This window comes from Ornithorhynchus anatinus, chromosome 8 (assembly GCF_004115215.2).
Source record: "Ornithorhynchus anatinus isolate Pmale09 chromosome 8, mOrnAna1.pri.v4, whole genome shotgun sequence".
Taxonomy (NCBI): Eukaryota; Metazoa; Chordata; class Mammalia; order Monotremata; family Ornithorhynchidae; genus Ornithorhynchus; species Ornithorhynchus anatinus.
Window position 1 is genome coordinate 62,135,291 of NC_041735.1, and position 15,444 is coordinate 62,150,734.

Sequence of the window (15,444 nt, forward strand, 5' to 3'; positions counted from 1 at the left end):
AGTTAATATTAATATTGACTAGCAGTATTAATATGAAGAGAAGCAGCGTGGCGTAGTGGAAACAGTACGGGCTTGAGAGTCAGAGGACATGGGTTCAAATCCCAGCTCCTCCACTTATCTGCTATGTGACCTTGGACAAGCCACTTAACTTCTCTGTGCCCCAGTTAACTCATCTGTAAAATGGGGATTAAGACTGCGAGCCCCATGGAGAACAACCCGGTTACCTTGTATCTATCCCCTTGCTTAAAACGATGCTTGGCATGTAGTAAGCACTTAAAAAATACCTTTATTATTAGTATTATCATTTACATTTCACTAGCTGAATTGTTTTAAATAAACATTGTTTGGTTATTTCTTCTAGTTTGAAAACCTATCAAGTATATTGAAGCTGCCTGGTAAAAAGACTTTTAATAATATGGACAGAGATTTTTTAGAAAAGAGGAAAAAGGATCTAAATGCATACTTACAGGTAAGTGTTCCCAGACTTTCACTGAAACGGTATTGAAACGGGGTGAACAGGATCTCTCTGGAAATTTAGTAGCAGATGTCTGCCCGAATAAATAATCCTTGGAGAGTTTCTAGGAACTTACTGCAGGATTGATATGGGCGTCTTTGTTTGAATTAACACCTTTCTGTGGTTGAAGAGTATAAATATTTGATGGGACGATTCATGCTGTGAACTAAAGCTAATTTAAATTTTCCCAAGTGGGCAGTACCGTTGGCATTTCGTGTGTCTTTGTTACAATCGCAAATAAGGAATAGGCTCCCGGCCAAGATGGAGCCGGTACCGATATGGGCTTGTGGGTCATGACCGCTGTGGTTCCGGAGCATTTCGGCTGCTTAGATCCAGTCTACCGCAGTTCCGAGGCCTGGTCCAGGGGGACGCCTAATAATAATAATTCTGGTATGTGTTAAGCGCTTACTATGTGCCAGACGCCGTACTAAGCGCTGGGGTGGCTACAAGCAAATGGGATTGGACACGGTCCCTACCCCACGTGGGGCTCGCAGCCTCAATCTCCGTTTCACAGCTAGGTAACTGCGGCACGGAGAAGTGAAATGACTCGCCCGAGGTCACACAACAGACAAGTGGCGGAGCCAGGATTAGAACCCACGACCGTCTGACTCCCAGGCCCGGGCTCTATCCGTATGCCATGCCGGAGCGCCACTCTCCTTAATTTTCCCCACCTGATTTTTAGATTTCCAATCAATTTGAATGGGCCCTATTCAGGCCCAAGTTTTCAACAGAGTCCATCGCCTGGCTCAGGTGCGAAACGTGACAGGATCCAAAAAGGGCCACGGTCTTCTTATGGGGCTGAAAGGGCAGCAGTGCTCGGCGCATAGTCACCTTGGGTTTCAAGAGCCAGTAACCCATGGGGACCAGAGCGCACATGGGAGCTCACCTCCTCCAAGAGGCCTTCCCAGACTGAGCTTCCCCTTTTCCCTCTGCTCCCTCTGCTGCCTCTCTGCCCCCCCCCTTCACCTCCCCTCAGCTAAGTCCCCTTTTCCCCCCCTTTCCCTCTGCTCCTCCCCCTCTCCCTTCCCCTCCTCACTGTGCTCATCTGCTCAGTTGTATATATTTTTATTACCCTATTTATTTTGTTAACGAGATGTACATCCCCTTGATTCCATTTATTACTATTGTTTTTGTCTGTCTCCCCCGATTAGACTGTGAGCCCATCAGTGGGCGGGGATTGTCTGTATCTGTTGCCGAATTGTACATTCGAAGCGCTTAGTACAGTGCTCTGCACATAGTAAGCGCTCAATAAATACTATTGAAGTATGGTGAATGAATTCGCCATACTTGCAGAAAGGATATAGAGCAGGGGGACTTTCTCTGCTTGCTTTTACTTTGAGGGGGAGGTAGGGAAGTTCTTCTGGCCCTGAAGGTCTACTTAAGCCGATGCTGGCTTTACCTCAAGGCCCTTTGCCTGAGAAAATTGGCTGTCTGGGGGATAGCGTGGAGGCGTTATCTAGAAAATGTCTAGTCCTCTAGACAAACCATGCCAGCCTCACACTGGCCCCGGTAGGAGTCTCTGTGGAATGCATTTCAGATGAGAACTATTTCCCCTGGGATGATGGGGGAACAATGAACTGGTCCACGTTTCTGGTGAAGACCGGGTTGTTCCAGAGCCCCATATTGTGCATCAGAATGAGTCTCTAGCGTCACCTCGTAACTTTTCAGAGCTTTTCTTCTAAGGTCACAACAAGCCCTGTATTCTGGGCCTCAGAGCGATCGTTAAGATTTGGAATCCAGACACTTCCATCTGACCGAACGTGCTTGCCATGAGGGCAGTATTTTTTTGAGATGACTTTTCAAAGCAAATCCTCAAGGTCCACCTAGTGATTTTCAGTTCTGTCTTGCAAAACGAGAGCAAAGCCCAAGTTGACAAATCTCATTTTGTGGGCCTTTAGACTGTGAGCTTGTGGCGGGCAGGGAACGTGTCTGTTTTTTGAAACATTGTACTCTCCCAAACGCTGAGTACAGTGCTTTGCACACAGTGAGCACTCAATTGATAAGATTGAATGAATGAATGGTGTGTTTGACAGTGATGCCGATAATGTTCCTGCCATTGAGAAGGGGCAGCATCTATTCCCCATTTTTCACCCTGCTGTCAGATATACATTTATAAATTGACCTTTTTATCCCAGCGAGCACTGGAAACAATTACAGGAAAACGTTATATTTAAGAATAAAATTACCTAGTATCCCCTTGCCTAAATTCTGCATACTTCTCCATTTGGGTTGTAAGACTGTTTTAGCAGGACCTCAACAGATATTGCCAGTATCTGTTTTGTTTCCTTGCAAGTTGTTCGCCTGGACTGCCGAGGTGGCCTTAGAGTACGCAATAGCAGGAGATGGGTACACGGGGAGTGAGGTCTCATAAGGAAAACTTACTTTTGTAGATGAGTTCTGATATCACTAGCTAAAATTCAGACTTCTGTTGTTGCGGTAATAGATGCTTCTGCTCTCGTGAAGTAGAGATGTAATAACTTCAAAATATCTAGGAACAACCCCAGAACTCACCACTTCTCCGTGTTTTTTGTCAACCATTTTAGTTTATCAACTGGAAATAATAGAGCTCTTGGAAATGGAGCTTAGTGAATACAAAGAAGAGAACTTCTACCCAGACACTAAAATGCAGTGAAAATTAGCAATGTTTCACTGCATAAATTACCTTGAAGTTGAAGAAATTATAAACAATAGTGACTGGTTTTTCCACCTGTATCAATTTTAAGTTTCTTTGAAAAGCAAAAGTGAGAGTTTAAATTTAAGGGAGTATTTTTCCTTTTAGTTACTGTTAACGCCTGAAATGATGAAAGCTTCCCCAGCATTGGCGCACTGTGTGAATGACTTCCTGGAGAACAAAGCCTACAGTAAAGGAAAAGGGGATTTTGCACGTAAGGTAAGATGATCTTCACACGTAGCGTCGGGCATCTTAGTGCCAAGAGTGAAATGAGTTCTAAGCATATGTAAGTGGTCAAAATTGAGGGCAAATATACTGTAATGAATTTGTGCAAATGTTTTTCTTTACTCTAAGCAGACCCACGTTGAGTCAGTCGTATTTATTGAGCATTTACTTTGTGCAGAGCACTGTACTAAGCCTAGGGAGAGTACAATATAACAGACACATTCCCTGCCCACAACGAGTTTACAGTCTAGAGGAGTATGTTGAGGAGTATAGGGCTTCTGTCAAACGAATGCCTTAAAACAATTTTTGTTTCAAAATAATTTATTTGGTCACAATCATAAATAAGCTTTTTTTTCCTATACTAACCTTGTCGTAGTACCATTCCGCCATCATTTCCATTCACCTCAAGAATTAGTTTCATTTCGGAGGGTTCACAGTCTGTACCTCACAAGTATATTAAGAATATTTGTCCCTGCTTACCAGCAGTGGTATTCTTTAAAGGTCTTTCCCATAGATTTAGTTGTAGATAGTCCTTGATAAGTTTCATTAGTCTTAACCGGATGGCCTGTGCGCAATGATCTCCATCCCACGCTGTGTTGATGTCTCTGTCTTGCTTTGCCAGCCAGTGGCATGTGGAGACCCAGGTTGGGCTAATTGGAGGCTTTTGGTGGCAACTGCTGCTATTTGCTACTGTTTCTGTGGGTCCCAGTTGCCTCCTCGTTTGACCACCCGAAGTTTCCCCCTCTGCTTCCCAAGCAGGGTTGAAGATCAACCAATCAATGGTATTTATCAAGCGTCTGCTGTGTGCGGCGCACTGTACCGAACGCTTGAGAGAGTTCAGTAGCGTTGGTAGGCACGATCCCTGCCCTGAGTAGCAGGAGACGACCGAAGGTGCCACAGGGATCCAGAATCGTATGAATGATACTACGTGACCCTGAGTGGAGGATGAAGTCGTCTCAGATCGGAAGTGATCATTTTGCAGAACTCTGGCTAGAATTTGATATTCCTGATGAGATGTTCTGGTGTGGCTCTCTCTGGTATTGCCCATCGAAGGTTTTCCTACACTTTATCAAAATCCTAGAAAATACAGATGTATAATTTTACAGAACTAATAGTTCCCCTGTCCATGTGCACAAACTCATCTTTTGTAAGTTCCGCATAAAAAGCGTTCATGATTTTAAAATGTCCCTTTAAGCATGATAGTTATACTCTCCACTTATCATCATCAAGATGAGCACCATCAAGGACCCAGTTCATCGATGCCACACACGATGTAAAACATTGGGCTACCTGAAAAAAGTAATTTTGTGCTCTGTCTTTAAAGACTGAAATGTTGATACTCTTTGCATCTCTATATAGGAGATCGCTTATTAGGCTCAGAATGCTAGGTGTTTCATTTTCAGTTTTAAACTGTTAGTTCCATGTGATTCCAGCATGTAGCCAAAGATGTCTGCCTTGGGTAGACTGGTTCACACCAGCCTAGAATATTATCCTAGATGTTGTGATGGGTGAATTCATTCTATAGTATTTATTGAGCGCACTGTACTTGTATGGCATCTATTGACTTGGCTGTGGATATACTAGGGAACATCTCTAAAGCTTCCTCTAATATCTCTTTATTGTGCATAAATTGACCTAAACCTTCCTTAAACTGAGTCATCTACTGGAATTCCAGGCTCAGATCTAATTTATAATCAGTGACAGCATTTGTTTAGCATTTCCAAAGTGTAAAGCGCTGTTGGGAATGCTGGAAAGAATCAACCGATGGTGGTATTTATTGAGCACGAATTAAGTGCAGAGCATTGTACAGAGTGTTAGGGGAAGTACAATAAAACAGAGTTGGTAGTTGCCATCCCCGCCCACAAGGAGTTTACAGCCTCCATGGACGTTAAATTCAGACACATCCCTGGCCCACATGTGTTCACAATGTAGTAGCTGAGGATTGCCAAAATTAAGCAAAATAAACAGTAACAGTCAAAGGTATGTCCATTTTCTCAGATGTCAAGGCTTGACCACATCCTTCCCCACTCTCCCTTTCTCTGGAGCGAAAGGGCAAGCAAGTAAATGATGCAAGTGTGAACCATTTAGTAATTAGGAGAACCGAGAAACGCACAACCCGAACTTGATGGAAGCTAAAATTTAGCCTCCCTATCTCAAAAGGGCTCGTTCTGAAATCCCACCCTCTATTTAAACATGGTCCCAGTTAAGTTAAAGGATTGGTGATTTTTTTTTCCCCAGCTCTACCTTGTGTGTGCACCTCCCATTTTACTCTCTGACCCATTAATTCTCTTAACTCTTGGTTTGCACAAAATGATAATGGTTGTTTAATTTGGGCTTATTTGGGTACTTGTGTATATACATCAGCAAATGCCTGGCAGGGTTTCAAGTGTCGGGACAATATCTGATTACTTTGTTTGCAAAAGGCACTTACCGCTATGTGGAAATCGGCACTAGATAGCTGTTTTGTTGCTATTAGCTTGCATTCTGTTGTCCACTGATGATTACATGGGTTAGAGCAGAATTTACAGAATAAAAATAACGTACAGCATAGAGTAGACCTCATGAACCTGTTCGTCGGTGGCCAAAACAAGATGTTAAGTAGCTGGCAATGCCTGACAATTATTTTGAATCGTCTGTGCACCATAGTACCCCCAATTATCCAAGTCAGCTGGGACCAGGGACGGTCTGGGTATACAAAACTCCAGATAGTCCAGCGAGATTAGTTTAAATGAATTTTAATTTAGGGAAATTTACTGCACAACAGTGTAGAAGCCAGAGTGGTAGCTAGCTCATTGCTGGCAGCAGATAATTTTAAAGTCTTGGAAACCACCTCAGTTTGAAACCCACAGAACTATCCAAAATGGGTCAGCACTACTGTAGTTCATGAGTATCCAAAGACCGCCCCTAAAATGGTCCGGGTGCGGTGGAGAACCAGGTAAACGAGCCAGGCAAAACAGAGACAGCGAGCCTGAGCCTGACAATTTAACTTTTGTTAACAGCTTACTGACCTACGTACATAGCTCTCTGTTGGATTCTTGCATTTTCCATTTATGACGCTCAGTATTTCCCATATTCATTTGAGCAGCAAGCCTGAAACAATGAAGTCATGGTAACATCTTTTCCCCTTTAGATGGATACTTTTGTAAACCCACTCCGCAACTCTATGAGAAATGTTTCAAATGCAGTTAAATCCCTTCCTGATAGCTTGGCAGAGGGAATGACGAAAATGTCAGACAACATGGGCAAAATGTCAGAAAGATTAGGACAAGACATAAAGCAATCATTTTTCAAGGTAAGAAGGTTTTTTCACTAGTGTCTCCAAAAGCAGAGCGGTGGATTTTGTTTCTTTACTTCCTGGAAAACTCAAATAGAAAGGTATACTGATTATAGATATCTATGTATAGAGTTGTCTACTGTATTCAGAGACACCTCCGACAGTGAAATGTGCTTGTGCTTTCAGGTGTACTTATGATTTCACTGTGGGACCCAGAGTTCCAGCCGCTTTGTTTACGCAAAAAGGGTGTCTCTCTTTGTATTTTGTTTGCAGCTCCTAGCGCTGTTTTCTCTTTTGCAAACTTGTCTCACTTAGGAAGGTTTTGCTGGAACAGAATGACTTGTTTCTCGATAGCAGTGTGTCATGCTGGTCTACCCTCAGTCGACTCCCATTTTTTACCTGGGATGTAGCATTGTTTGAGGCTTTGTTATATTGTGTCTTCAGGTATAAAATTGACAACTGATGTTAAAAAAGGAAGAGTAGACATTTGAGAAAAAAAGGATATAAGAAAATAATAGGCACTCTGATCAAAACAAATTTAAAATCAGCAAACTCATGAAACACTGTAGTGTACTCTTCAGGATCAGAACGTTGAAGTCAGTTGTGTAATGTTAGATTCTATTTTTAGCAACACATACGCGAGTGATACCTAAGTAAAATTGAGGCCTGTAAATCCTTGCGGTGCAGGTCATAAACTGGCGTTTCCGTCTCATCCGTAGAGAAGTAGGGTGAGCTGGTGGAAAAAGCATGGTTGTGGGGGACGGAGGTGTGTCCGTCGACAAGTCACTTCACTTCTGTCTGCCTCAGTTCCTTCATCTACAAAGTATCTTTTCTCCCTCCTACTTAGACTGTGAGCCCCATACAGGATCTGATGGTCTTGTATCTACCCCACTGTTTAGTGGAGGGCTTGGCATGTAGGAAGTTCTTAAATACCATAATAATAATGGTGGTATTATTATTATTATTATATGATCATTATGATTATTATCAGTATGGTAATTGCATCTTTAATATAGATGCATTGGTAAGTCTATGTCTCCAAGAAATACTTTTGGATGCAAAAGTAACAGATTGGTGATAGATTCCTGCATTCCGAGTTTTTACGTTGCTCAGAAAATTGATCTTTTTTACATTGACTCTTACCCTTAAGAATAAAAAATAGTGTTTCAGACACTCTTCAATCATTAAATCGTCGTGTTGATAGAAATATTGTAGCATATCAAATTCTAGTATTTAGGGTCTTATTACCCTTTTCTTTTAAATTTGATTTCCTCAATAGTACTAAGGGAGGGAGAGGAATCTAATGGCCTGTCCCTTGAACAAGTCTCTTTATTTCTGTATCCTTCAGTCGAATCATCCACAGAATGGGGGCAAAATTCCTACTCTCCCTACCTCTTAGGTTGTGAACTCCAGTTGAGATAGTAACAATTTCGATCTGATTGTCTTATATCCACCACAGGGCTTAGCAAGCATTTAAATTATTGAGCACACAAAGTACTCACTGTACTCGGACTGGGGATTGGACACTTGGCTAAGAGACATGGACCTACCTCCGAGGAGTCTAGTATAATGGGGAGTCTGACAAACACAAGCCATTCACAAACATTGTGGTTGTTGATAGCATAAATATTGCAGGATAAATAGGTGTGAAAATGATGTCTAAATAGTAAGGTACATAAATATATGGGCTAAGGGTGAAAGTTGGCACATTATTGGGGAATGACTCCTGGCGATATGGATTTTTAAGAGTGTTTTGAAGATGGGGAGAGCTTTGATGGGGTGTTTTGAAGGGAGAAGAAGTTGGAAGGAACCAAAAGTGTGCGTTGTTGAAAGCTGAGAAAGAAAGCTGAGTTACGAAAAGAAAAGTCCAATGGTTAGTAGTCCTTCCTTGTTGAGGAGATTAATAGGTAATCATTGGAGGTTTTTGAGAAGTGTTGGGGACCCACTGTTGGAAATTGAGTGTGTCTTTGTTTTCTTATTCATTTTCCAACTTAGGTGCCTCCTTTAATTCAGAAGACTGATTCTGATCCTGAGCACTGCCGAGTCGCTGCCCAGCTTGATGACAACGTAAGCCTTTGTTTGGGTTTGTTGTCCTTCACTATGTGTCCATCTGTAGTTCAGATCCTAATTTGCTGACCCGCTTCAAATGAGAACTTTTAATTTTTTCCCCTTTGCTCCATCCACCAATAAATGTACCTTTTCTGTGATAAAAATTCAGCTCGAACATCATTTAAAGCATCATAAACTCTTGGTTGAATTTCCTTCAGACTGTACTACATCAGAGAGCAAAAGTAGTGAGTAGGACTGTGCTTTCCATAGCTTCATAGTCTGAAAAAAAAACCCAAAACAATAGCATCTCACTGACAGTCTAAGCCACGGTGGAAAGATGTATTTTTCCAATAAAGGCAGTGAAGTGTACTTGCCCATAGAGTTCTTTCACTGTGTAGACCTGAAAGTACATTAAAATAAATATTTGAAATACAATAGCCCAAGTGAACGTGAAAAGCTCTCAAAGTTCTCATAAGCTGTGGTATTTTCCCAGTGTTTGGATTGCAACCCTGATCGTATATATGCGGAACAGTTGAAAAAAATCTTTCATCTTTAACTAGGACAGAAGGGCTGTACAATTATTGCAGCGTCATAAATCTGCACCTGCTCTGAACTTCACATATTTATTGGTCACATCAAAGCATTCCAGCTCCCTTTCCTGTGCATAACTATGCTTCTCCGACTTTGACAAATGTCTTTTTTTTCCAAGTCTCCAATTTCTTAGTTTAACTTTCTTCCTTCCATCGTCGGTCGCCGATTCTATAATTCAATAATACATCTCAGAGTTTCCCCGTATGCTTCCGAACTGGACACTTTTTTTAACCCTGATCATGGTAGAATCTACTGATAAAGGCTGATCGTGTGGAAGAGCTGCACAAATGTTGAATGTGCCTCAAGCTTAGTTTTAAATCATATATCTTGAGTCACTAAACTTTCTTGCCACTCCGTTGAAGCAAATCTCTAGTGTGGAATAATTTGTAGGAGAAGAAAAAAAGTCTATTGTTTCCAGGCAGGAGGTGAAGATGGGCTCGATGGGAAGGAGAAAGCCACAGCTGGAGAGGCAGCTGAAAGCATTGGGAGGGGGTGGCGAGGGGGAAGGAGGGTCAAAAAGCTAGCAGGCCAGTGAAATGTCTAGGCATGGGAAATCCCAATCCGGCTGCCTTCATTCATTCAGTTCATTCATTCAGTCAGTCGTATTTATTGAGCGCTTACTGTGAGTGGAGCACTGTACTAGCTGCTTGGAAAGTACAGTTCGGCCACAGAGACAGTCCCTACCCAACAATGGGCTCACAGTCTAGAAGGGGGAGACGGACAACAAAAAAAATAAGTAGACAGGCATCAGTAGCATCAAAATAGATAAATAGAATTACAGATATATACTCAGCATGAATAAAATAAATAGAATAATAAATATGTACAAGTATACACAAGTGCTGTGGGGCGGGGAAGGAGGCGGAGCAGAGGGAGGAAATAGGGGTGATGGGGCGGGGAGGAGGAGGAGAGGAAAAGGGGGGGATCAGTCTGGAAAGGCCTCGTGGAGGAGGTGAACTCTCGGTAGAGCTCTGAAGGGAGGAAGGGAGCTAGTTTGGCAGAGGTGAGGAGGGAGGGCATTCCAGGACAGCGGAAGGACGTGGGCCAGGGGTCGACGGCGGGACAGACGAGAATGAGGCCCAGTGAGAAGGTGAGCAGCAGAGGAGCGGAGTATGCAGGTTGGGCTGGAGAAGGAGAGAAGGGAGGTGAGGTAGGAGGGGGCGAGGGGATGGACAGCTTTGAAGCCGAGAGTGAGGAGTTTTTGTTTCATGCGAAGGTTGATAGGCAACCCCTGGAGATTTTTGAGGAGGGGCGTGACATGCCCAGAGCCTTTCTGACCTCCCCAGCTACTCCTCCCCAAAGCTTATTATGCCTGTCTATTGTATTGCACGGTATTCATTATATCTGTAATTTATTTGACATATCTGTAATTTTTATTAATGTCTCTCTCCCCCTCTAGACTGTAAGCTCACTGTGGGCAGGGAATGTGTCTGTTTACTGTTCTATCTTACTCTCCCAAGCGCTTAGTACAGTGCCCTGCTCAGTAAATGTGATTGAATGAAAGCTTCCCGAGTCAGATACTCTTTCTGATCATTTACAGAATCAAAGTGGAGAGTAGTAAGACAAATGAGATTGCAAAGGCCATGAGGGCAGAACTTAGGTCTGTCCACATATCGGATGTTCTGAAGGATACAGCATAGTCTGGGATTGCTGAAAACCCAAGCACATCCTTATTGGTTTAATAGCCTAGATAGATGATGCTGTGCTTGAAAGACAGGTGATAAAACCACCTGTTTCCAATATAGTACTTTGACTAGATGATAAAATCTTCTGGCCCTACCAAAATGACTACTAAAAGAATTAATGTCTTTTTGGAAGTTGGAATATCAGTTTATCACACATTCTTGTATCATCTATGTTTGGAAACCGATATTTGGAATACGAGGACGAGCACTAGCGATCCTAAAATTGATGGGAGTAAAAGAAGACACTCCTTTTGTTTAAACTGTAAGCTCGTTGTGAGCAGGGAACGAATCCACCAGCTTTATTGTATTGTACTCTACCACACATTTAGAACTTATTCTGCACACGGTAAGTACTCACTAAATGCCGTTGATTACACGGCATTCTAAATAATTGCTTAATCTCCTCTTTTCCTCCCCACTCGTTAGGTGGATGATAATATTCCTCTTAGAGTAATGCTACTTCTCATGGATGAAGTCTTTGATTTAAAGGAGAGAAATCAGTGGTTGCGAAGAAACATTAAAAATTTACTTCAACAGCTTATTAGAGCAACATATGGGGACACGATTAATAGGTACCATTTTTTTTTTTTAATATGGGGACTGGATTAATTACGGAATGGATTGATTCTTCCCTGGGAATAAGTGATTGTCTCCTGACAGAAAATCATCTCTTTAAGGGCCCCACAGAACACCTTTAATTTTTTATTTTATTTTATTCTGGTTTTTTTAGTTCTCTGGAATAGTTCATATTTGCATTGTTTTTCTTCTGCAAGTATTCTCCTCATTTGTTTCCTTGGACTATTTATTAATCTGTGAAATGTTGCTCATTCCAATTTATGTCATTTCAGGAAAATAGTCGACCACGTTGATTGGATGACCTCCCCCGAGCAAGTAGCAGACTCGGTGAAACGTTTCAGGTACCTATTGAGCACTCTGCTTTCTTGTACAACAGGTGGCACCTGGTGGCGATAGCTTCCGTCGATTTTTGGCTTTTTCTCTGGCATCGAAGGAGGTCTAGTCTTGAGTTTTAAAATTTACTTTTCCCTTTGGATCTTAGGAAAAATATAAAAAGCAGTATCTCCTTGGGGTCTTAACGTAACAAAGTCGTAAAAAGCTCTGAAGAATTACAGGGTTCTTTCAGCGCTTCTTAGGTATCAAGCCCTGTGCTGAACGCTGGGGTACGTACAAGATAATCAGTTCATGAACTCATAGGGAGGTAGAGAGAGCCAGATATCTGACCCCATTTTATAGATGAAGAAACAGAAGCCCCGGAAAGGTTATGTAAATTGACCAGGGTCATCCGGCAGGCTAGAGACAGAGCGGGAATTAGAACTCGGGTCTCCTGATTTCCATTCCCTTTATTCTTTCCACCAGGACAGGCTGCTTGGGATCATTATTCTTCCAGATAAGGAATATTTGGAGTTGAAAGGTCAAAAGATGTAGAATAGCCGTACGGATCCATAGCGTACACAATCCCGGGCTCGGATCTTAAAGTCTGAAAGAAATTAGGTCAGGCTAAAAGATGAAGGTTTTCAAAACTTCTAATTAACACTTTTTATATAACAGCCCTAGTACTATGTAACTTTAAGAGCCTCCATTACTCACTGTCATCTGATACATTATTACATAAGCGTCTGGAGTGTGCAAAGTGTCACAAGGGTACGTTTAATAAAGAATATATTAGGTTGGTGTAAATCCTTTGAGAGTTTGTTTTCCTGTGCTTTTTTAACTTGTAGTTCAGATTGGTTTCAATTGTCATCTTTGTTAGTTTTTCCCTAAGGGGTGCTAAATGCAGTGAAGCAGGTGTATTTCTTCTCACACTAGCAAAACCTACCTATGTTATCTTTTTAACTAGTTAAAGTAGCATAGATAGACCTCGGAGCCAGAAATTCAGGTGACCTTCCAGGTTTCTACAGCCTAAAGCATGTTGTTATCATTCTCTAAACATTTATTACCGGTTAACAATTGTTAATACTGCATAATTGCCTTAAACTTCTTTACGTCTCTATCCACTAAATAATAGTAGTGATATTAGGAGAAATAATGAAGATATGTTCCTTTTTGAGTTTAACCAAGTGGGTTAAATCCTAAAAAAATGTATTTTTCAATCAAAAATTGATAGCATTTTGAGCAATAAGTGTTTCTAAACTTTTATTACTGTATTTGAACCATTCATTCATTCATTCATTCAATAGTATTTATTGAGCGCTTACTATGTGCAGAGCACTGTACTAAGCGCTTGGATTGGACTACCAGATTTTTTTTCATAAACGGGTGTCTACCAGGAAAGTGGATATTAGTGCCAGTGTTGGTCAAGTATGGTGCCTCTGAGGGTAACTTGAGGGAGATGGGCAAAGTTGGGCCAGCTTTATATTTATATTAATAAATATAAATGATATAGAGGAAACAGCAGCTATGATGCTACTGCCCTGGTCGCTTCTGGGTGCAGGAGACTGGGCCCCGGCCTGAATTTTTTTTATTTTTTACAATTCCTTTCCTGCCTGTGAATGTGGCTGGGACAGAGCAGCTAGGCCACATTGACACCACAATTACACAATGCTTGTGATTAGCCTGGTGGAAATGGGCCTTCCTACCCAAAGGATTCTGGCCATTGATGTGGGTATTGTTTAATTTTTAACGCATCTCGAAAAGCCAGCAGTTAGAACGTTAGGGGTCAGTCAAGCTGGCGCATACATGAAGGAAGTGGGGAGGAGAAACTGTCCCGTGTCTACCTTAGGAAGGGTTGCGGAGGCCCTGGGAGGGGCTGGAGGGACACAAATCCGACTGGGAAACTTGGGGAGGAGTGAGAGAGAAGACTTCTCTGAGCTTCCTCAAGCCAACCTTGGCAGGGAGGGCGGTTGGCTAACTGAGCTCCAAATGATCCCTTATTATAGTGGCAGAAGGGGTGCGGGAGTGGGTTTGCTTGGGGTGAGTCTCAATCCTGCCCATTCCGAAAAGGGAAAAACAAGAGAACCTTAAGAAGGCTACAGACATTAGCAGGGGCCTCAGCTGAATGGCTGAGGAGACCGTGGTCTAGCACTACGAGAAATTGAATTACCACCCAGTCAGGTATTAGAAAAGATTCTTTTTTCCATCCGAAATTATTTTTTATTAAACGTTAAGCATCCTGCTTTTAAATGAGAAGACAGTTTTTAATGTTGAAAATAGATACATGGAGTCTTTTAGAAATATTTGGTCCTTGAAGTTAGACTCATTGACTGGGTACTGTTAATTTATAGCAATGGGAAGTGAAGACGTATGTGCCTGGACAAGAGTGTTTCTATGTCCTTTTCGCATATAAGTTCCAGAAGATTTTCTCAGATAGCTCAGTCTGAGACAATTTAATTTCTGATGACTTTAAATGCTTACAAGAGGAAGTATTTTGGAATTCATTTTTTACCTTATTTTAACAGAGATGCATTTTGGCCAAATGGCATTTTAGCTGAGACAGTTCCATGCAGGGACAAAGCTATCAGAATGAGAACAAGAGTTGCGGGGAAAACTAAATTGCTTGAGATAATGCCAGGTGAGTGGCATTTTGAAGTATTTGTATCTCCTAGATTTGGGTTGGTCATGGGTTGTGGTCTCTGTGCAGTGTTTTGGTTACTCCCAATGAACTACTAACCTTAAAAAAAGTCGGAGAAAAGGGAGACTAGGATGTTCAGCTATTTTAATGTGATGGTGAAATTTAAAAGGTAATCGACCCAAATTTGAAAGTTTTTGGGTTTTTTTTCCCTATTTGGCTCAAAACTGTAAGGCTCTGTATTAAGGTTTAAGTGATCCAGATCCTCATGGAATCCAAGCTACTCTCACTTGCGTGTTGAACACTTCTGGAAACTGCATTGCATTTCACACTTTCAGGCTCAGATCTTGAAAGCCGTAATCAAAATGTGAAGGGCCAGTGTAGATGCGGTTAAAGGTTTTTAAAATTCCCTTTGGAGAGGGCCTTAGAGAATCATAATAATAATAATGGTATTTGTAAAGTGCTTACTATGTGCCAACCACTGTTCTGAGTGGTGCGGTAGATCAAGTTAATCAGGTTGGACACAGTCCCTGTCCCACATGGGGCTCACGCTCTTAATCCCTGTTTTACAGAGGAGGGAGCTGAGGCCAGAGAAATTAAGTGACTTGCCCAAGGTCACATAGACAAATGGCAGAGCTGGGATTAGAACCCAGGGCCTTCTGACTCCCAGGCCCATGCTCTATCCACTAAGCCATGCTGTGCTTGTATCATAGGACCATAAAATAGAGCAGCTTCTTAATGATAATAATAATTATGGTACTTGTTACGCGCATACTCTGTGCCAAGCACTGTTCGACGCCCTGGGGTTGATTCAAGTTGAGGAAGTTGGACAGTCCCCGTCCCCCGTGGGGCTCGCGCTCTCATCCCATTTTACAGATGAAGTAACTGAGGCACAGAGACGTTGAGGGACTG

General features: G+C 42.0%; 1 protein-coding gene across 6 annotated transcripts in view; it reads left to right on the forward strand.

The window, feature by feature from the left end:
* SNX13 (sorting nexin 13) overlaps positions 1-15,444 on the forward strand; it is a 124,094-nt gene that overhangs the window by 104,678 nt on the left and 3,972 nt on the right. For 5 of the 6 annotated variants that reach the window (XM_039912934.1, XM_029070226.2, XM_029070227.2 and 2 more), the window contains 7 exons: positions 362-469; positions 3,294-3,404; positions 6,541-6,702; positions 8,680-8,751; positions 11,436-11,581; positions 11,858-11,926; positions 14,423-14,535. In XM_039912934.1, the coding sequence (XP_039768868.1) occupies positions 362-469; positions 3,294-3,404; positions 6,541-6,702; positions 8,680-8,751; positions 11,436-11,581; positions 11,858-11,926; positions 14,423-14,535 (781 nt within the window). The remainder of the gene's footprint in view (positions 1-361; positions 470-3,293; positions 3,405-6,540; positions 6,703-8,679; positions 8,752-11,435; positions 11,582-11,857; positions 11,927-14,422; positions 14,536-15,444) is intronic. The other variant, XM_029070228.2, reaches the window with a different exon arrangement.